Source organism: Pelmatolapia mariae, linkage group LG17 (genome assembly GCF_036321145.2).
Source record: "Pelmatolapia mariae isolate MD_Pm_ZW linkage group LG17, Pm_UMD_F_2, whole genome shotgun sequence".
Classification (NCBI taxonomy): domain Eukaryota; kingdom Metazoa; phylum Chordata; class Actinopteri; order Cichliformes; family Cichlidae; genus Pelmatolapia; species Pelmatolapia mariae.
In genome coordinates this window covers 7391581-7414303 of record NC_086242.1, presented here as the reverse complement: position 1 = coordinate 7414303, position 22723 = coordinate 7391581, and the positions used below count along the sequence as shown (strand labels likewise).

At 40.9% G+C, this 22723-nt stretch overlaps 1 protein-coding gene across 4 annotated transcripts in view; it reads left to right on the top strand.

Moving 5' to 3' along the window:
• Nucleotides 1-22723, top strand: part of dock4b (dedicator of cytokinesis 4b) — a 135761-nt gene that overhangs the window by 25815 nt on the left and 87223 nt on the right. For all 4 annotated transcript variants that reach the window (XM_063500654.1, XM_063500653.1, XM_063500655.1 and 1 more), the window contains exons 2-7: nucleotides 9921-10004; nucleotides 13346-13386; nucleotides 16047-16102; nucleotides 16215-16311; nucleotides 16905-17053; nucleotides 20261-20345. In XM_063500654.1, the coding sequence (XP_063356724.1) occupies nucleotides 9921-10004; nucleotides 13346-13386; nucleotides 16047-16102; nucleotides 16215-16311; nucleotides 16905-17053; nucleotides 20261-20345 (512 nt within the window). The remainder of the gene's footprint in view (nucleotides 1-9920; nucleotides 10005-13345; nucleotides 13387-16046; nucleotides 16103-16214; nucleotides 16312-16904; nucleotides 17054-20260; nucleotides 20346-22723) is intronic.

Sequence of the window (22723 nt, the reverse complement as noted above, 5' to 3'; positions counted from 1 at the left end):
TTGGTGTGCTGCTCAGCAGTAACTGGAAAGCTCTCTTATATATACACTGATCAGGCATGGTATTATGATCACTGAAAGGTGAAGTAAATAACACTGATTATGTCTTTATCTTGGCACCTGTAGTGGATGTGATATAGCAGTGAACATTTTGTCCTCCAAGCTGATGGTTTTCTGTTTTCTTTTTAGAAGCTAGAAAAGTGGGCAACCTTAAGTTTGACAAGGACTAAATTGTGATGTTAGACGACTGGGTCAGAGAATCTCCAAAGTTGCAGCTTTTGTGGGGTGTTCCTGGTCTGAAGTGGTCAGGATCTATCAAAAGTGGTCCAAGAAAGGAACAGTGGTGAACCAGCGACAGGCTTGTGGGCAGCCAAGGCTGATAGACGTGGAGGAGCGAAAGCTGGCTTGTGTGTTCCGATTTAACAGATGAGTCTCTGTAGCTCAAAGGGCTGAAAAATGTAATGCTGGTTCTGATAGAAAGGTGTCAGAAAACACAGGGCATCACAGTTTGTCTGTATTTGGGGTTGCATGGCCGCAGACCAGTCACAGTGCCCATGCTGACCGTTAGAACTGGACCATGGAGCAATGGAAGAAGGGGATCATGGATGATCGGGTGTGTTGTGTTGCCAATCTGGGGAACACATGGCACCAGGATGGAATATGGGGAGAAAGGTGAGCCAGTGGAGGCAGTGGGATGCTTTGGGCAATGCTCTGCTGGGAAACCATGGGTCCTGCCATCTATGATACTTTAACACGTACCACATACCTAAGCATTGCAATAGACCACGGGTGGGGAACTCCAGGTCTCCAGGACTGGTGTCCTGCAGGTTTTAGATATCACCCTGGTTCAACACACTTGAATCAAATGATTACCAGGCCTCTGGAGGACGTGAAGACATGTTAAGGAGGTAATTTAGCCATTTAAATCAGCTATGTTGGCTCAAGGACACATCTAAAACCTACAGGACACCAGTCCTTGAGGCCTGGAGTTCCCCCACCCTGCTGTAAACCCTGTACACCCTTTAATGGAATCTGTATCCCCTGATGGCTGTGGCCCCTATTAGCAGGATGCCACACAGTAAAAATCGTATAGGATGGTTTCGGGATCACAGCGAGTTTGAGGTGTTGACTTGAGCACCAAATTCCCCAGACCTCAGTTTAGTCGAGAATCTGTGGGATGTGCTGGACAAACATGTCCAGTCTATGAAGGCTCCAAATTGCAACTTACAGGATTTGATGGATCTGTTGCTAATATCTTGATGCAGATGCCACAGCACACCTTCACTGGTCTAATGATGTTCACGATGGGTCAGGGCTGTTTTAGCAGCAAAAAGGAGACCAACACAATATTAGGCAGGATGTGATATTCACTGGTATTCAGAAAAGTCTAGCATTTCTATTTATTTTTGGATGTTTCAATAAATTGCTGTTTCTATTTCACATCTTCCAAGCAAAATTGCATTTTTTTGCACAGTACTGTATACATAAGTGATATTTAGGCATCAGAGTGACTAGAAACAAGACTAATTATGTCATCATCATCCAATGGTAAATGGTAGAAAAGTGAGGGGAAATCACACATTTGTGCAGCTGAGATAAAGCTTTCCTAAAGGATTTTAATGATCATCTCATTTCCACTTTGGCATCAGTGGGCTATCTAATGCATGCTCTTAGCCAGCTTTGAAGCCTCACACACAGATGCAGAGACACAGACACACACATACAGAGTCAGATTAATGCCTGGGAATGAGGTGAGGTTTTAGCGCACTGACCCATTTCATTTTAATCTGAGTCATTTGTGATTTCTCCTGCTCAGGACAGATTGAATGTCACTTTGGTTGCTCCCTGCTTTCATGTCTGGGGCAAAAACTGGCATTACCTTAGGTGGTGATCACACTGATGGGGAAAAAAACACAAAAAAGTGTTTTCAGCGTTCGCCTTGTTAAATATGCCTGTTTAATATGTGTAAATTGCCAAACGATGTCTCTGTGATGGTGTGTTTACACGAGGCTGTTCTTTGCTAATCATGCTTGAAGCAATGCAGAAGCAAAGCAGCCGGAGCTCTTACAAGTTTACAGACACCTTCTATTTTTAAGAAATGGCTGTATCTCTTTTCTGCTCAGCTTTATTTTTGAGTTCTTTCCTGCATGCATCAGATACTGTAAGTGCAATATTGTGAATTTATTCCACGTCATCGAGCTCCGAGCTGCACTGGCTTTTAAACAAACCCAACAAAAAACATAAAAAGTAATAGCATTCCTCAAACGAGTGCGCTTTGAAAGCTCTGGCTCCAGCAGCGTGATCTGAGCAAAGGGTTATTGTTGCTAGTGAGCAGTATTGTGACAGCGGTTAGGTCGCTATCTCCAAATGCACAATGGCAGCGAAAGGAAACTGGCGTCCAGCAATGAGGTGAGGCTGAATGAAAGCCGTTCCTCCTGGGTGATTCTGCTGCCCTGGTTTTTGTCTGTGCTGCCTATCAGACCTCTACGTCTGCGTGCGCGCGCGCGTGTGTGTGTGTGTGTGTGTGTGTGTGTGTGTGTGTGTGTGTGTGTGTGTGTGTGTGTGTGTGTTGTCTGTGGGTGCACAGCTGCCAAGTTGAATCCCATTCAAGGTCTTCTCAATGCTGATACTTTCTGTTGTTGATTCCCCCTCCTTTAAAATGCACAGTGCCACTTCTCAGCATTTGAAGACATCTTTTTTTTTTTTTGCAGAATGTGCACATCCACTGCCTTTTCTCCCTGACTCCCACTAAACCTGTCTGGCACCACTTTTACTGTCACACCGGCGCGAGTTGTGACTGCAACTACACTTCGTATAATCCTGTCGCCATGTGTTGGATTCTCCTTGAGCGTTGCTAACTATGGTTTCTCTTATGCTGCTTTTAATCCTTGATGTGTTGGACAAGCACAGCAAGAAGGGGATGCATTTGTAGCTTTTGAAAAATGTTTTTTTTTTTTTTTAATTGACCGCATAGAAAGATAAATGCATGAGGTCTATGAGTTGGAACGCAGTGTGCAAGGATTTGGCTAAGGCGAAACATAGCTGAGCTGGTTCTGGTCTGAATTGGAATGTTTTAGTCACATTGCTGGAAATAAAGATTACTTTTGGTTTGGCAAACGCACTTCTGGATGTGTTAAATTGTTGGAGAGTAGACATGCAAAATGGCGAGCTTGCATCATGAGGAACTATAGGCGTTTATTGATGCAGCTGGCTTTCAGTTCTGTGCTTTTCTAAACGTATTTGACGTGTAAGAAACAGGATGAAAACAAGCAGCGCTTCCCCATTTGTGATATGGCTATTCTCCCCTTTTTCAGCATCAACCCATTAACCTAATTAACAAAACAAAACAAAAAGAATCATAATACTTCCTCACAAATATGCCATTGCATGTGTGTCTGTGCGGGATTCATAACACTCACACATATATTCCCACACGAAAAATTAAATATTCATGACATTACATTTGGCAATGGTGGAGACCGATTGAGTGCCACCAGTTTGTGTGATGTCAAATTAGCATATTAATGATATAAATGCTGTATAATTAACATGTGGGAGTGGATTATGCATGTGAATCGTTGTCGGATCAGTCAGAGAGAAGAAAGGGTCAGGCTAATTAGGTTAAAAAGCACATTAACGGGTGCTTTGAGTGAAATTTGCCATGAGATTTAGTGTAAACAGCTCGTAAAAGCTGTGGGCTCCGAGACAGGAAATAACTGTTTTTCTACTTTAATGGTAAAATCTCTGTAATGGAGCATCACACTTTATTGCAGACAGAATACATTTTAATTAAAGTCTTGCTTTTTTTTTAAACTTGTAACTTGGGCTGTTTTGTTTTGAGTTTTTTTAGTTTTTTGTTTTTTTGAAGGGGAGTACTGGTCTTTCTGCTTGAGGCCCATGGCGGTATTTGTTCTTCTAAGGAGCTTAAACAGAGTGACGGGAGAACCAAATGTAATGTGCTTTGACAGGCCTCGACTCCAAGTGGCAGCCTGAAACGCGTGTAAGCTTAATCTGAGTCAGTAGGCTTTCCAGGGATCTCAACTCAGCAGAATGCACTTGCAAACTAGAAAATGGAAACGGATATTAAAGGGCAAGGTGACGGTTCACAAAGGTGTGACAAGAACAGCTGCAAAGTGCACTGACACTGAATCCAGCTGGTCCCTGCTGGATTAAGCATCATTCTACCAGAAGGTTCTTCATTTAGGTTTTTGATGATGTTGGAGAGCGTTGTCTTCCTGGTCCGAAAGCTCACTTCATTTTCTTACTCTTCAAATCTATTAGTGAGTCTTGTTGCCCTATGGACAGGATCACTGTCACCCTAGAAAGGATAACTTGTATTAGCGTACAATAAAAAAAAACATTACTTGGAGAGTTAAAAAGGCTCAAAGGTATTTTAATAAATCAAAGATAAGGTTTTGACTTTGGTCGGTTGGAGGTGGGTTACACCTTTTGACTAGGGCTAACCGAGAGACAAACAGCAGCTATTCATGCTCACATTCACACATTTAGATTCACCATACACATGGTTTCGGACTGTGGGAGGAAGCCAGAGTAGCCTGAGAGGACCCACGCAGCTAGGGGGAGAGCATGCAGAGGGCCACCAGTTATGTAAGGTGATGGTGCTGAGCATCATGCTGCCCCTGTTTAAACTCTGCTTTTATAAAGCACTTTCTAAGTTAGGTTTTAAAAAGTTTGGACTTTAGCAAACTTGGACTTTGACCTTGTTCCAAGGTTATATCCAAATGACCTGGAAACCACCAGTCACAAAGGAAAATGCGTATTCTTTGACCAGTTAGCAAGTGGTTACTGGAGGCTTATTGTCTCTAGCTGAAACTAATTACAAAGGATTACACGGTGCTGCACCAAAAATTTCCTTGTGATTGGTGCTTCGATCCTTGGCTGCTCCAGTCTGCATAGGAAAGTATCCTTGGGCAAAATGCTGAACTCAAAGTTGCTCTCCGATGCATCCATCAGTTTATGAATTTGTGTTAATGTTAGATAGAAAGCACTTCGGCACAGAAAAGTGCTTCTATGAATGGGTGAATGAGTCTTTTGAGTGCTCCAGTAGAGTAGAAAAGCGCTATATAAGAAACAGTCTATTTAACATTTGTCGTCACAGTTTATCAGGTTTCGCTACCTCTCAGTGGTTAGTTAGCAGACAATTTGGTGTCTTCCATGCAAATTATGGGTGACCACAGATGTCGATGGGGGGGTGGGGGTGGGGGGGCTGTGTGACTGGGGGCGTAGTGGCACGATATAGTTGACAGCTGCTGGCAATAGTTTTTCATGTTAGCACACCTGTCAATCAAAGTGGCCACAGGGGTCTAGTGGAGTCCACACCTCAACAGATCACGGCTGTAAAGGAAGGCTAACACAGTATTAGGCAGGTGGGCATACTGTTATGCCTGAGCCATGCTAGCTCTGTTAGGACCAAATAACACACTGGCTGCTCTTACTTCAGTTTCTATATCTGCTCTCTTTCCCCTTGTGTGTCTGCATCGTCTTTTTCTGTCTCTGGTGTAAACTGACAATAAACTTGTTTTTTCATGGGTAAATGGCTCTTCCAGGCTGCCATCCTATTGTAATGTCTGGTTTAAGAAAGACAGTCTTTGCAAAAATAGCAGTGTCCCCACCATGACCCGGTGGACCGGTGTCACAGAGAATCAAACAGAGTGTGTGTGTGTCAGAAAGTTTAAGACTTTGCCTTTTTGTGGCTGAAAAGCTAGTCATTGCAGGCCATCTGGAAACTGGATCTAACAGGTTCAGTTGACAGAAAATGTGTGTGTGTGTGTGTGTGTGTGTGTGTGTGTGTGTGTGTGTGTGTGTGTGTGTGTGTGTGTGTGTGTGTGTGTGTGTGTGTGTGTGTGTGTGTGTGTGTGTGTGTGTGTGTTGATGCCAAATCTGAGCATCTGCAGGTCTGTTTTTTGTTCAGCTTATGCAATAGGATATTCATGGACCAGTGGCATCCGCTTGGACGCGTGTGTGGCGTGTGCGTACATTGGACAGTTTATAGAGTTTTCCCCTTGCTTTGAATGTTTTTGTGCTTTGTGGCAGCAGTGTGGTGGAACAGCCATGAATGGCATCTTTCCCCCATTTGTACTTGCTGTTCTCTTCCTCTGGCGTAACGGAACATGTCCCGCAATCCCAGCACATGGGATAAAACAACAACAAAATCAATTCCCTCTAGAGTGAACACCTTCCCTGCCTCATCTCATCATTTGGCAGTTAGCCAGCCTGGACGGCTGACAGACAGGTAGTCGGACTGATGGCAGGCAGTTGGAGATGGACCGACAGACAAGCAGCTGGCTTGTGGATCGGCAGGTGGGAAGCTTTCATTTCACAGCAGAAAAAAAAGAAAGAAAAAGTGGTGACTTGAAACTGAATAATTTAGCTTAATGCAGCTGGGAAAGTCACTTGGATAATTCATGTATTGGGCACACTTTGTGAGTGTAAGTGTGTTTGCTGTGATTCGTCTGTGTGTGCTTGTGTGTGTGCGCCTGAGTGATTGGGCTTTGAATGAATTACAAAAAGTAGAAACTATCAGGCATCTCTTCACGTGTGTGTGCGTGTGTGTTCGTGTGCTTTGAACGAATTACAAAGTCAGATGTGCACTTGTGACAAATCCCATGTAAAGACAGCCTTTCTGAGGCTTGGGGAATAACAAAGAGTTGGCGATGCTTCAACATAAAGTACGAAGGACACACAGAAGCACACACGTGAACAGAGTTACAGACGGCCCAGAATTTTAATTTCGACTGCAGACTTGGTCTCAGTGTCAACGTGAGAGAGTGGGTGGATGAGTAATTCTGCTGAATCCTCTCTTCAGCAGTGGGCTATTCTCCTAGAGAAAGAGGAGGAAAAAAACACTCCACCCCTAAAAAGGAAAAAAAATTATAACACCTCTGACAGTCAGCCTCTGATTTGTAGCTTAATTATTAGTAAAGTTCATGATGCATTTTTTCTGATCATGAAAATATCCTCACAGCTGCAAGGAATAAGGAGGCTTTAATAGATTCTTGTCTCCCACTGCAAGAGGGCTATTAGTGCATCTTTTCAAAAAGAAAAATCAGAATATCATAAACAGTTACACCACAGTCGGTTTGTTTTTTTGCATGCTTATAAATGTACTACTTGGGGGGGGGAAAAGTAAAATGAAATTATTGGGCCATAACCAGCGGGAAGCCAGCTTGAATTTTACTGAACGGCAATTGAATTTATCCTTAGCTGCAGCATCCCTGTGTGGTCTGCAGTCCATGAACTGTGACCACTGCGTCTTTGTACTCCTGTACAAGTGCCTGTTTCTTTAAATTGTCTTGGATTAAATATAATCCCTCTGCAACTAAGGGAATTCTCTCTGCGCTGTTTGGATGCTGCGTTCAGGTATACCGAATGAGCCCTGCAGCCAGAAGAAATGAAATTCTTGTCCTTGCTTGAGCTCAAGGCGGAAGCCTTTCTACATGGCAGGGACTCTTGTTATGTTTCCATTGGATATCCCAGTTTTACATGTGCGTGACCTTGTATGAATGGGTGTCTCTGTGAGCCTATGTCTACATGCATACATTGCTGTTTGAATAGGCCGCTTGTGTAAATTTGCTGGCTGTGACTTTGCAGCATTAAGCTTGCACCCTGGTGGATCTGGCAACATTTGCAAGTCTGTGTTTGCATGAATATCAGTGTGAAGCGGCTGACATATTTGTGGGTACATGCAGGTTTAAGAGTGCGGGTTAATTCATTGTGCGTGTGTGTGTGTGTTTGGTTTCAGTGAGCGAGTCAGCAGGACTCTGTGCTATTTTTAAGAGATGATTGCAGTATTGTCAGCTGAGACATTTTGCTGAAACTCTCACAGTTACAAAGCAGCGCTCAGTGCTAATAGACCTTCAGCATCACTCTGTCCGTACCTACTTAACCTGCTATCCTTTTAGATGGCAGGCTTTCTCATGACATTTTCTCAAAACCTGTATTAATCTCAAAGCTGTATCCACTCTCTATCAGACATTTCTCCAGTGTTTGATGTTGAAATGTCATTTTCCACACGCTGCCAATTTAAGGGTAATTCCTTTTTCCTACATGCAGGCACACGGGCGTAGACAGATTGTGCCTTTCATGTGTAAAATTTGTCATATGGCTCTTAAATTGACTTTACTTCAACTATGATTGACTAGGGATGTCATGATACCAGAAGTTAAGTTATTGGTACCAAAAACAGCAGAATTATGCAATTGTTGATGCGTAGTTTGATACCACCGTTTACCAAAAGAAAAGGGAGGGAAGAAGCCTGAAACTTACTGCTGTTCAGCCAACAAGAGAGGGTGAAGCTATTCTGCAGCTGCACTAGTTACCACCTTCCATCTGTAGTTTTCACTGTGCTTGTGGGGATCTTTCTTTTTCAGCGTGTAAGCATAGACTAGAATAATTATAGTCAGGTCCAGAAGAATTGTAGCTTTGGCACAGATGAGGCCAAGTACTGTGGCATTTTTAGAATTTTGGTCTCGAATGGTATTGTAAGCATCAGTTCTGGTGACATGTCTGTCATAGACTGTATCTAAAAGATTGACAGAGCCATGATATGGGGGTTTAAACCCTCAAGTTTGGCATTTTGGCATATAATGTGTTAAATTTTTATCAAGACCATATTTAGAAAAGGCAGAGATCAGCTAATGCTCGTGCCTGCTATGTTATTAGGTTAGCAAGGTGCTGTCATCATTTACTGTCAGTTGTGATGCTAATTTGGGCTAGTAAGAACACCCAAAAAATGGAATATAGTTGCTAGAGAAACATACCAAAGAAGGTGAAAAGTGCCATCTGTCACCCTGAATGTAGGTTATTTTAGCACCTGTGCTGTATGTGTGCTGGCTAGCAGTCAGTGCCGATTGAAAAGGAAGGCAAGAGCTTGGATTAATCACGACTGTTTAGGATTAAATAATAAGACGTAGTCTGTACATTTCCTTGTTAACTCTCTGGGGTCGACGGACGCGCCGGCGCGTCAAAATCACATGACCAATTTAAAATGACACAGCAACAAGATGCAGCGACCCAGAGTCCCCATTTCAACTTGGGTCGAAAGTGCGGACTTCAAGCTATATACCAGTTTTTAAATTGTGTGGATAGGCCACGTAAAACCAGAGTTATGAAAAAAGAAAAATACATGCAACATATAGAGGTAAAATCAAAAGTAGTCAAAAACGCCAATTATACCTTGGACCCCAGAGGGTTAAATTAGAGTAAAATACTGGCAGCTAGATCTTGTCATAAGTAAACAGTTATTTTACAGTACAGCTACAGTATTATACAACAGCAGCTTCTTATTGGAAAATTTCAATGCTTCATAGAATGCAAGCTTTACAGTATAATGCCTGTTATCATTGTTAATATCCAAAAACCACTTGAAAAACACCAAAACACTTTGTCTAGTTGACATTCCATTCATCTTATGAGCTACTGGCAGAAACAGAGTAAGGCTTTTCTCCTCAAAGGCGTCGCCATTTAAAGTGTTAACAGTGTAAATGCACTTAGAAAGAACGGTGCATTTCTGTACAAAAGTCTTTTCTGTTTTTGCTATTGTGTGTGGAAAGTTTTTTCCTTAAAATTCGAGTCATTGAAAATGAAAAATAAAAAACAGCCTGATGTCCTCTGTGGAACAGAATGGATTTATGTAACTCTGTTTTGAGTGTTTGTGTTATGAGTTTGTGCAGAAATGGAGAGGTATTTCATAAGCTTTGATTTTATTTCACCTACACAGATTATTGATCGTATCTTCTCTCTCTCTCTGTTATTTTCATTTTTTTTTATTTTTTTAGCTGTCCCATTATTTTTTGTCTGTTTGTTTCCTACACTCTCTTTCTAACTCTACATAACCAAATTCAAGTATTGGAAAAAAAAATGTAAAAACACTAAAGTGGATGTTTGTGCCTCTTTTGCTGCAGTGCTGGCCAGTTTCAGAGGGACCGTCCAGCATGGCCTCCCGCTGGAAATTGGAGACACGGTGCAAATCCTGGAGAAATGTGAAGGTATGGTGCTCGTTTTATACACTTCCTATGTGGAGGCTACATTCAAATTAGCTGCTCGCTCTGAGAAAATTTAGAAAGGAAACGGATTTCCTTTCCTGAATTTGAAACTTGAGTAGTTAGGAACACTTCTGTTTTTTCATTCAAAAGATAAATAAAAGCAGCCCTTTACCAAATCAACCATAAACAGTTAGTAGAGTCACGCACAGACTGTCATCCGAATATTTATAAATGCAACCACAAAGCTGTCCGGATACATGCACATTGTTTGGCATAAAAACCAACATGCATGTGGGTGTTTCAGTATGTGCCTACACTGAAAGCTCCCATGGGGGCAACATTACACTTGTTGCATGTCCTCTTGAGGGGTGTTGCGATGTGGTATATGCACAAAATGAGCACCAAGTTGTCTGTGAAGAGGACCTGTGGAAATTCATGTTTGCTACTGTTTCCTGCACCACAAGCTGGCTGCTCCTCCTGCCTTCCTGCCCACACTGTCTGCTTTTCTCCTCTACATGATTTTTTTGTACTCTCTCTCTCTCTTTCTGTGGATGCTAATATGTTTTTATTTATTTTTTTCTTTGAGCACTTTCCTTTCTGTCCTATCCCCGTTTCAAATCCCAGAACAATGTCGAGTCATTTCACAGTAATGCTACGCTTTCATTAACACCAATAAGCAACCGTACACAAATATGTTTCTTCCGGAGCGTGCACTTGACACAAACTGTCACACTTCCTGTTTGGTGGACAGACACGCAAACACACACACATACTGAGAGACAGCAAGTCAGTCTGTCTTGAAACTTGCCAGCCAGAGGGATGTGATATTGTGGTAAGAGACCCAAAGGAAGTAGACAATAGCACAGCCAGTGGAATGCTTGGCCCAGAAGGGAAGAACTAAATCAAAATCCAGCCAGCAGCACAGAGGCTGAGAGGCAGACTGCTGACAGCAGAGGAGGCAGACTAATGGCCCTGCCTCATGGTGATACTGTTGACACTTCAAAACACAGGAGCTTACACGCTGGACGTGTCTTTACTGAAATGTGGCTCCTGTCTGAAAATTCTCCGCCTCAGTAATTGATTTTTGACTTTGCCCTTCGATGGCTCTTTATTTTGTAAGTTACTGACAGCAGTGAGCGCACACTATATAAACTATGATTTTAAATGATGGTTTTCCACACTGCCCTTTCAGACGTTCCCCCGCAACCTTGTCAGATAAGCTCAAGTGCACCTTCCTAGACTTTGCCACTTAGCATGTCCCTAGCTTTTCATTTCAGCTCAATTTGAACGTTTTTTTGTTACTCTGTTCAAATAAAAGTGAATATTGATGTGAAATATCGTTAATTTCTTTTCTGTCTATTTTACCGTTTTTAATGTTTAAAATTACAAACTATTTTAAAGTGCAGTAAACATTATCCTCTATCTTCAGACATATCATTTTTCTATAGCTATTATGACATTCTATTTAAAGGGTTAACCTTTATGTTAAGCTATTATTTTAATCGCCTCTGCTTGAATCTCTGCTGTTTTTAGCTTTTTACTCTTTCAGCTTTTTGCTAACTTAGCAAAATAGGTGACTGGAACACTGATGTTAACAACACATGGTTGTTGTGGTTTTAACACTGCTACAGAGTTAGCATTGTACGGTCTGCTTATAGTATTAATTGTTGTGATACAAGCAATTACTAAAATTACTGAGTGACAGCTTTTGTAATTTTTAAAAAAATGTTAGCTTGGTTAATTCCTTGTCTTTATGTGCCCACCCTGAAATAATGCTCTGTTGTATGTTGGTATTACAGATTAAAAACATTAACCACTTACATACTAATCTGTTGCAGATGTATTTCCTGATTTGTTGATATTAAGCCTTGCAAAGAGCACAGCCTAACCTTTGCTAATAAAAAAAGATAAAAATTACAACTCTATGAATTCCTGTAACAAATGAGGTAGAAAATACTGCCTAGGTTACAGATGCTTTGGCAAAACCAAAAAATATAATATGATTATAATAATCTAATACATTTACATTTGAGCTATTTAGTTAATGCTCTTATGTGGCAGGACTTACATTGGCTGGAATGAGCTTAAATTGTCAGTCTGGAAAAGATCATCAGCTCAAAGCTTCTGCAAATTTGAATGTATTAGATTGTTTCTATCAGTGTTGGGATTTGCAAAAGCATCAAGTATGTACTAATTTGGCTTGAGCTGAGAGTAGAGTGTGAGTAAATGCTAAACCACAGGTTTTTTTTTCCTGTCTTTGCTTTGTATTTTTTTTCTTCAACCTTTGTTATGACAAGGCAAACTGATATTTATAGTGCTTTTCAGCGGCTTTGTGTGTTGCAGGTTTCCTCCTGTATTCGGCTGTGCATTAACCTGTGGTCACTGCAAACACAGGTTGCTAAGAAATACATTCCTCTGTACCTCATTGCTTTTGAGTGGTGTGCCTTAACACATAAAATCTCAAAATCTATACCTGCAAAGTAACAAAGAACCAGAGCAGTGTGTCAGATCATAGTCAGAAACGTCAAAACCACGAGTGTAAGCGCTGATAGGAAAAACGTTTGCTTTTTGTGTGGCGAAATATAGATGAAATTTCTTAAGAATTTGGTCACTCTCAATTTTGACTGGCAGTGATGGTGACTGGCTTTTAAAGGGCTTATTTGGCTTTTATGAGAGATGAATATCATGCATGCCAGTTTTGGTAAAGATTAGAAAAGAGGGCGTCTGTGATAAGTATTGAAAAAACGGTGTTGCAGAGCGCTTTGAGCCCAGATAGAACCAAAGAATCCAGTGCCTAACAGAGTATATGGAAATGCTAATTCACCTTCAGCCCATTATTTGTACTGGAGTGATACAGAAAAATGGTGAAAATATTCAGGGTTCTGTCCCCAGTCGCTGTGTGAGAATTCAAAACATTTTACCAAATGGTGCTCTGGTTGCTTTAGATTCCAGTCACAGAATAGGAAGAAGAGAAGTTTTGTTGCTTTGCCTATAATAACAAGTTTATGAGGAAGTCGTTCCATTGACAATAATATTGTCATAACTATACTGATAACCCAAGTATGCATTTTCACATGAAACTTAGTAAACCACAGGTTTAATGGCTTTGTTGTGAGATATTGTAAAAGGGAAGTGGACTATACAACTTCCTTCTTGCACATACATCTCTTTGCTCTGCTCTTAATAGATATACAGGAATTAATTTTCTTTTCCACTTTCACTCTGCACACCAGGAAAGACATAAAAATATAAATGTGTAATATTCACAGTAACGGCTGTAAAATTAAAGTAGTGTTTTTTTTCTCTCTTTCTCTCTCTGTCCCTCCCTCTCTCTCTCTCTGCAGGATGGTACAGAGGATTCATCCTGAAGAACCCAAATGTGAAGGTGAGCAAACCTTTCCATGATATTTTTTTTCTCGTCTTGCCTACTTATGCTCTCAGTAAACCTGATTTCCTCTCTGTGTATTAGCTGGTGTCAGGCATTGAATTGAAAGACTCTCTTGAAACTGTCATTGTTAGCGAAAACTAGCACTTTCACTAGCTGAGATGACAGATGTTAGCAGGAACACCTGTCTTTTCGTCGTATGACTTGTCAGGTTCCCTACTTTGAAATTGCTCTTAGCAGCCCTGCATATAGTTTGGTGACACTATGTGATTTTCTCTAGTGCTCCACCCAACGTCAGAGTTATAATCAGCCAGATCTACTCAGACAAGTGGAAACACCTGTTTGTGTGCACACTTAAACAGCAGCGGAGGAGAGGTTTCTCTTTCACTACGAACAGACATGCTGCTGATACACAAGTACACTGATGTTAGCCAGGAAATGTCTAGAAGTGTGCAAAAGTCTTGAGCTATAAAAATAATTTTAAAGGTGGACTTAAGCAATAGTTCTCCAGGATTTCTGAAGGTGCTGCTTTTTCACTGATTTTCACCTTCCAGTCCTTGTACCTAACCATTTTCAGAGGAATCATTTTTTTGTTGAGCCACTCGTCACTAATCTATGAATCACTGAAACATAAAAAAGGCACCTAACCCAAGGGATGAATCAGTGTTGAGTCTGCAAATAACAAACAACTTAGCAACAAAACTGTATCTTTAGTCACTTGGTTGCTAACAGGCTGTAGTAAAAACACAGCCTATCTAGGTTGTTGCTGTTTCTTTAGTTGAAGAAAAAGCCCAAGTGATTACTATAGAACTGTTAGCTGCATACTTGGCATTTCTTGACATGGTCAGGTGTTCTTAAAGAATTTGAGGAAACAAGAAAGAAAAAAGAAGGAAAAAAAGAAGAAGTGACAGGCCTAAAAAAAAATCCTACAGCAGATGAACAGAACTGAAAGTCACGTCTCTAAGAACGAGGAAGAATTCCAGCAAAGATCTGACACAGGACCTGAGAGATGCGTCTGATCTTTCAATTGATCCAGCTACTCTTTGCTGAAGCCTCATCAGAAACAATCTCAGTGGAATGCAGTATACAGTAAATGCATGTAGTAATGCAGTAAAAACACACAATGGAACATCATTAGTCATGGATTGGACTCCTCAGAGATCCCAGAGTGTGGGATCATGTTGACAGAAAATTAAACAAAATGAAGCCAACATCCAACAACATCCTTTCAATGTCCATCAGGAAGCTTGGAGAACTATTCCTGAAGACTACTTAAAGAAATTAAAAGAAAGCTTGACTAAGAGAGTTTAGGCCGTGTAGAAGACTAAAGGTGGCCATACCAAATATTGATTTTAAATATTTTGAAACAAAAAGCTTTTGATTTTTGCGTATATGCTGTATTTCCATATATATTTGGACATTTTACAATAAATCGTTGTACCTGTTACCCATTTTCCTAGCAATATATAAAGAAATCAGGGGTGGCTCAAGACTTTTGCACAGTAATGTATGAAAGAGAAACTCTATTACAAATCATGAAAAACATGATGGTCGTAGGATAAATGTCCCAACTATCCCCCAAAAAGTTCTCTGTGTAAACCTAGCCGTTGCACTGATTAGATACAATGTAAGAGACAAACGTAACAGTCAAATAATCCTGAAATGAGCAAAGTCAGCAAACTTTGTAAGCATTTAAAAAAAAAGAAAAAAGAAAAGAAAAAAGGTGGGGGGTTGATTTTATACATCATGTTTTACTGTCCTGCTAACTGTTAAATTAAGTTAATTTAGTTAATACTTGAAAATAACTGCCCGGTTAAGTACATGGAGGTGTTTTAGGATGAGTGCTGAATGGCAAGACTTTTTTCCGGGAACTGGGCTGAAGCAAACCTAGAGAAAAAGGAATATATAGTTGTTTTTAATACATGCCAAGAGATGATATCAAGATAACCCAGAACTTTGTTTCTCTATTTTAATTTAATCTACTTTTTTAAATTATTAAGTGCAATTGAATATAAATGAATCCAAATCTGACAAGATGTTAAATAACTTTCAGCCACCACCAATCGCATGAATGATCTACCATAAAACCACCTATGCGCAGATTGTGGAAATTAGATTCATAAGTCATAATGATTCATTTTTTTATTACCACCACTTCCCAAAAAGTCAAAACCCAACTTGAGATATACTCAAAGTATATCACTGGGGGCGATGACATCCCAACTTGTGATTGTGGTGCGTGCAGTCAGTCTGATATTTTTACGACTTTTAAAAACTCATGTGCAGAATAATATATTATAATAAGAGCCAATTGAGGAGTCAAGTGTGTGTTTGTGTTTTGCATTTACTGCAATACTACTTTGATCTTCCCCAAGTCAGTGGGGACATCTTGCAGTTTATTAGCGTCAAACAGCATGTGCGCACACACAAACAGCTTTTTAAAACCTTTGCTTGTCTACTAAATGTCATTGCTGCTTGCCTTTATCCTTCTGTTCCCTCCATTTTCCTCTGTTTTTTTTTTTTCAAGTCCACAAACACTCTTAACCCTGTATTGATTATGTGCGTCATTTTCACATCCGCCGCCGTTAAATGCTAATTACAACGGGAAGCAAATGACTCTCGGAGCATTCTCATTAACCTGTTTATCTTCTTGACTAAAGGGGATTTTTCCATCCAGCTACATCCACTTAAAGAATGCCCACGTCAAGAACAAAGGGTAATGTTACATGTCTTTCCTTTGGTTTTCTTTCCATGTTTGTTCATATTGTGGTTTTATATTTAAGGTTACGTTATTTAATTCTCGTTCATGTGCTGATGTTTGTTTGTAGGCAATTCGAGACAGTCATCCCTGATGAAGACTCTGTCATCACAGAGATGACATCAACTCTGCGAGACTGGGGTGCCATGTGGAAGCAGCTCTATGTGGTAAGAACTCTTACACATAACCACACGTGCACACTTTGCATCGATTTGTTGTCACTGCTGCTTAACTGAAACTGCAATTTTTGAGTTCATTTGGCCCTGGGTAATTCAGAAAGCCACAAACAGTCAAAGCTTCTTTTTTTTTTTAATATGCATTCATTAGTCGGATTGATTGTGTTTGTGGCCTATTAAACTATCTGGGGTGCTGATTAAATTGAGCTGATGAATACGTCTAGATCAAAGTGCATGCATTTGCAGCAAAAAGCAGCAGGACACTGAAGCTAATTTGCACAAATCCATTTTAAGCTCTTCTTGTCTTCTCTCTCTGGGTCGCTGTCTTCTTCTCAGTGTCGATTTGGTTCTCTAATGTGCGTTCCGTCACTTTTCATGTTTTCACTTATGTTTTTGGGTGGCAGCGTTGGCACAACTGTATATTTTGATCTCCTTATCTGTGCCTTTCCTTCTGTCATCCTCATTCTGTCTTTAGCTGATTATGAATTTTCCTTTCATTCGTTGCCTTTGACTGCTATTCTTCTCATTTCTTCCCCCCCCCCCCCCCCCCCCCTCTTCTTTTCTCCCCTTTTCCAAACCTCCAGAAAAATGAGGGGGATTTGTTCCACCGGCTTTGGCACGTGATGAATGAAATCTTGGACCTGAGGAGGCAGGTGCTGGTTGGCCACCTCACTCATGACCGTTTGAGGGACGTCAAGCAGCACATCACAGCAAGATTGGACTGGGGCAACGAGTGAGTAGAATAAGGGCAGTGAGAGGGTTTACAATGTCCACATGTGGCTTTTTGACATGTTTGCATTGTTCCTTTTCAAGAACCAATAATTCATTATTTAAACTGCTCCTACCACTGATGATTTTGATTTTAGGTGATTTAAAGGGGCTTGCTATGCTCATTTCCAACTGTATCCTTATTCACCTTATAGTGGGCTTTTGTGAAGCTCCCTGGGTCACTCTGTGTCTGAAACAATCCAGTTTAGCTCCTTTAGCCCTTCCTGAAACCCAGCTTTCTCCTGATTGGCTGCCTCTCACAAACAGAAGGTTTGGAGAGCAAATGGATGGGGCTTCTGACATTCAAGAGTGAATTTTTTTGGTTTACAGGGTTACTTATACATACGATGACCTCATTATTTATAGCATAGGTCACATTTAATAGAAGCATCAGCAGAATTAAAGGAAAAAAGCTCCTCTCTAATAGTTCAAAGTACAAATTTCCACAGAGGGAACAGGGAGCTTATTTTATTAACTCAGCAGCCTTATCTGTGTTAAGGATGTGAAGCAAAAAAAATGGCAAGGGGGGTTTTTGGCCTAAATGAGGTTGTTGGGCATAGTTTCTGGTAAGGATGCCCTAATCCAATACAGATATGAGTAACTCACTGGATTTATTTCAATACTGATATAAATCCAGCATCAGTGGGCGTTCTTTTTCCCATTTGTAAAATGACTAGATCCACAGTAGAAAATAATTAAGTTAAGTTTAAGCCTTAACAGCCAAAATGTCAAACTTATCTTCTCTTGAAAGTGGATGTGACCATATTTAAACTCAGCTAATGCATGTTAGCTTGGATAGCAAAGTGCATCAATGAAGTGAGGATATTAAAGATCAAATATGATGCCCGTTTAAACTGGATTTAACAGGCTAAAAACTATATGAACTTGCTATAAAGAATGAACAGCTGTCTCCTTGTGCCTGATTTGAACTTCTGAGGGTAGCTTTTGTAGAGCCTACGACATAACCTAGGTTGTTGCCCACATTTATGCTTGTGTGTGGTTACGTGTTAAACCGGAGTTAGAAGGGAAATTGACATCCTAACTTACGACTTAATAGGAATCCCACACCACAAACTTCCACACCAATCAAGCCGTTGCAGGATGTGTCGACCTGGCGTGCAGATATATTTCACTGGAGGTGCACATCAGGTTATGTGAAAGGTTACAGTGTTTCCAGCTGCATAATTATTATAATTAGCGTAATTGAGGCATTAATTACCATGTGGTCATGTCCTGATGTTTCATATGCAATGCCATCCCTTAGTAAAAAGCAAAAAAACAGGACTGCAACTGTTGTCACTGGCCAGTTCAGTACTGCTACTTCTGTGCCTTTCTGGCAACTTTTTTTTGCCAGTTTCTAAATAATCAATAAACAATCCCTGTTTCAATATGATAAATATAACGATTCACAAATGTCAGCGATTCCTGAAGGGAGATGGCTGAAACTACCAAAATGGGCTGAGGGAATGTACGAAGAAGTGGAAAAGCCTGAGTGACATATAATTGAATATTTAAATGGAAATAAATAGAAATGAAAATAGATCCAAAACTGACGACAACAAAGAGTGGGGACCCAGGAAAGCAAAAGGAAGAAAGGTTAAATGAGAGGTTACGGCGTAGATTTCCTGTAAATCACCTATCGAGAGTGAAGATGATTTTTTTTTCTTTTTCTCTCCCTTTTTGAGCTTGCCACTGATTCTTGTGATGCCGAAAATTTTGTTTTCAGACTGATAGAAAAAACACAGAATTTTAACTTTAACGAGGATTGCTCTTACAGTGGCCAATATTCGAGTACTTAATATTGTAATGAGACAGATCTGGCAAATCCAGTCAGTGCATTCGTAGTTCAGTTTGCTTGATGTTCCATCAGCACAGAAATCCTTTTCAGCAGCTGACTTGAAAAGCTTGGCGCTTCTTTGAATATAATTCTTTCCAACCTCTGCTCTCGGTTGCATAACTGCAGTGCAGTATGACAGTCTTCCACAAAATAAATGAATGAGATAAATCAAACTTTATGTGGACTGTGAGGGAGAACCTGCAGAGTTTAAAGTTTTAAAGAAAGTTTTTTTGTTGTTTTGTTTTTTTTTTACTACAGGCAAGGTTGTGTAATCAGTCTAAAAAAAAACCTCACTATACTTTGAGAATTACCAAAAATATGAGGAATATTTTTAGTTACTGACACACAGTAAAATCTGTGAAGCCACCATGACAAGCTGGCTCTTCCATTATAAGTGGTGGTACTCATCTAAAACTTGAAGGAAACTGCATTTGAAAATAAGAGTTTCATCTCTTATTTCTTTCTCTGCTTCTTTCCTGGAGCTTCTTGCAGCTTTCTAACTTCCCTCCTTCTTCCTCAGCCTCTCACTCTTCTCTTCATCTTTCCTTTCTCTTCTGCCTTTTGTTGTCACCTACCCTCCCTGTAGGCATACTCTTCACTCAGTACACTCTCTTTCCCGCACACAGACAGCACTCTCTCCATCCTTCCTTTCACTTTGCTTTCTTCTTTCCATCCTCTCTGTGCTGTGGGGGTGCAATAGAGAGAGAGAGAGAGAGAGAGAGAGAGAGAGAGAGAGAGAGACAAAAAAAGAAATCCTCACAACTTGTGTCCCTCTCTCTTTCTGTCTGTCCTTTACCCTTCGCTCTCCTTCATTTCCCTGCTGTGGGCCTTCTTCAAACACACACACATGCTTCACATCCCTCCCCAGCGATGAGCATCCCTTGCTGCTGTATGGTTGACCTGGCCTGTCTCTCTTATTGCCGAAAAGGAGACACACTCAAGTGTGCTGTTTTGGTCCACTAATACCACCGACCAGGAGGATGGGAGCATGTAAGAGTTAGTGTTTATGGAACAACAAGAATGTAGAGGAACAGGCAAGGTTAAAGGATGGAGGAGAGGAAGGAGGATAAAGAGGACAGTAGGCATAGCAGGGGGCTAAAGGGAGAGGATTTTTTCTTTCATCTGCTCCACAGAGGAGCTGTCAAATGTATTTAGGCGACTGACGGGTGATGTGACAGCTGTGCTTTGAGTGTTTGTGGGTCTGTTCGCTTTGTTGTTGATGCTCAGTGCAGCTATAAAGTAGCATCTTAATTAACACTCAATTGCAATCCATGTACTGTGTTATCTGTATGTATTTTGCAGCTTCAGTGTATTAATACTCTCTGTGACTTTCAGACAGCTTGGCTTGGACCTGGTCCCGAGGCGAGAGTTTAGTATGGTGGACCCTGATGAAATCAGTGTCACAGAGCTTTACAGACTGGTAAGTGTCCTCACAGTTCTTCTCTGTTCTCAGATTAAGATCCCATCCAGAGTGCAGATGCGTAAAGGAGCTGGTCTCTTCTAGATTCATCTTGGAAAGAGTACGATAAAATCTCTATATTCAACACAGCTCACAAGACACACAAAGTAAAGAAAGCAATGCTCTGCTGGGAGGTTGTTGCCCTGCAGAGTGGACAGTGACACTGAATGACAGTGACATCGATGGCAGGAGTTTGGATTGGTGGCCTTAGAGTTCCTGTGTTATTTGCCTTTTTAATGTCCAGTGTATTTACAATTTAGAGCCAGTGGCTTAGGCTGGATACAGGATGTAGACAATGATACAGATCTATTTAGGGTTACTGTTGTATTGTACACAATCTATCCACTTTCTAATAGGAACTGTCATTTGCTGCCAAGGGTAACTTTATACAACAGATGGCAAACAACCAAAACATGTCTGACCTCTGAGTATATTGTACTTGGTTTGATCTTGCCAACCTCTAAGTGGATTTAAGGAACTGTCTATCACTGACAACATCTGTCAGCTTCTTTCTCAAAGCTGACAGATGTTGTCAGATAGATAGCAGAGGCCGTGTATGAACTAGCTGCCCGCATAATACCTTGCTACCTTGGCACAGCAGACATTATGGACCTGCTATACTCACTTCCAGTTCCATATTTTTTACTCTTTGACTTTACAAAATTGACACCTCAATTTTCTGTGGAACTTTTCAGTTCATTGTGTAAAAGTAGCTGCTTTCGCATCCGTCTCTTTAAGCCCCCGCTTCAAAAAAAAGGATGATGGGGTTCTGATTGGCTCGCCTAGCTTCCTCAAACAGAAATTGGTGCTCGTGGGTACTGCTTCTCACTTCACTTATGTGCAGTTTCTGAAAACACCAGGCTGAGAAGCATAATCTAGCGCTCATTATTGGACATGCCAGTTTCTTAGATCCATTTGTACATGTAGATGCCAGAGTCTGAGTTTTTGGGACAAAAATTGGCAGAAAATGATGAAGATGCAGGATGATCTGTTAAAAGTACCATCTTACTGTGGGACCTAACAGTGGACTAGTGTTTCAGTCTGTGTGAACCAGTGCCCGTATTTGTACCTGTACAAAATACATGATGGAAATGTGCTAGAAATTGATAGAAGTAGAAAACTCTTGCTGCTATGAAATACCAAAGGTAGCACAGGGAGAGTCTCATCAGGGTTGGCTGCGTTACCATCCGGCTGTGATGCAACTGCTGGAGCTGATTATGGAGTCTCAAGCTGGTACTAAGTGGCAACATCCGGAGCTGAAGAATTAAGTAAACGCTTAAGTGACAAGACTGCAATTCCCCCAGTGGCCACTCAAGGTTTGCACCATAAGCGAGTCAGTCAGCATCGACTAGAGAGTTTAAATGGGTGATGTTACAACACTGAAAAACATGTTTTTAGTCTGGTACAGAAAATAGTAATTATCTCCCTGGGTAAGTTCTTCCTTTGTAACAGCTCTACTGAAGTTTTTTTTTTTTTAAACACTTATTATTAATATTATTCTCTTAATAACTCCATCTGAGTACTGGAGTTAGGTTCATGGCTGCTTTGACTGAGAGGTGTCCCAACAAAGGCAGATTGATGCTAATTGGAGTCACAGAGCTGGATCTCTCCACCATGTCTATGCTGCAGGTTATAAATGGTTGGAAGTAGAGCAACATTTCTTTGACTTTAGCACAGTTAATATGAGCATACACCGCTGGGAAAGTGTATGTGTGTGAGAGAGAAGAAGGAAAGGCACAACAGGGCCATGGTCCAGTTTGAAATTGAAGAGCAGCTTATATAAAAATCTATGGCACTGATCCCTAACGGTTATAGGACTGCTGTAAAGGATGCTGAAGGATTTCGCTCATAGTATTTAATAACCTTTTTTGAGCTTTTTTCCACATGTTTCTCTGCATTTTACTGAGCTGTTAACATATCCGCTTTCTCCAAGAAACTTGAACATGTCTCGGTGTGGGCTAAAGCTTTGGGATTGGAAGTCCATGCTTGACCCTTAGAACCAGCATTTGGCAAAACAAATTTAGAGTAAGCTCAGCGAGTTACTGATACCACTCTCATCCTCGCATGAGGTACACTTGATGGACCGATTTTTTTTTTCTTTTTTCCCCCTCATCCATCTGCTTCTGTATTTCTCTCCTTCCTTTCCCTACTGTTTGCTCCCTGCCTCTCCTTCCCACTTTCTCCAAGCCCCAATCGCTGCTACCATGGCAACCACTTCTCTGCCCTCATATGGTGTGGGGGGAATTGTATCACACACACACGCACACACACTCTGTGTCGGCTCTTCCTTCGCAAGGGTAATTGAACCCCTTAATCCATCTGTTATTTTTTTTGTTGTT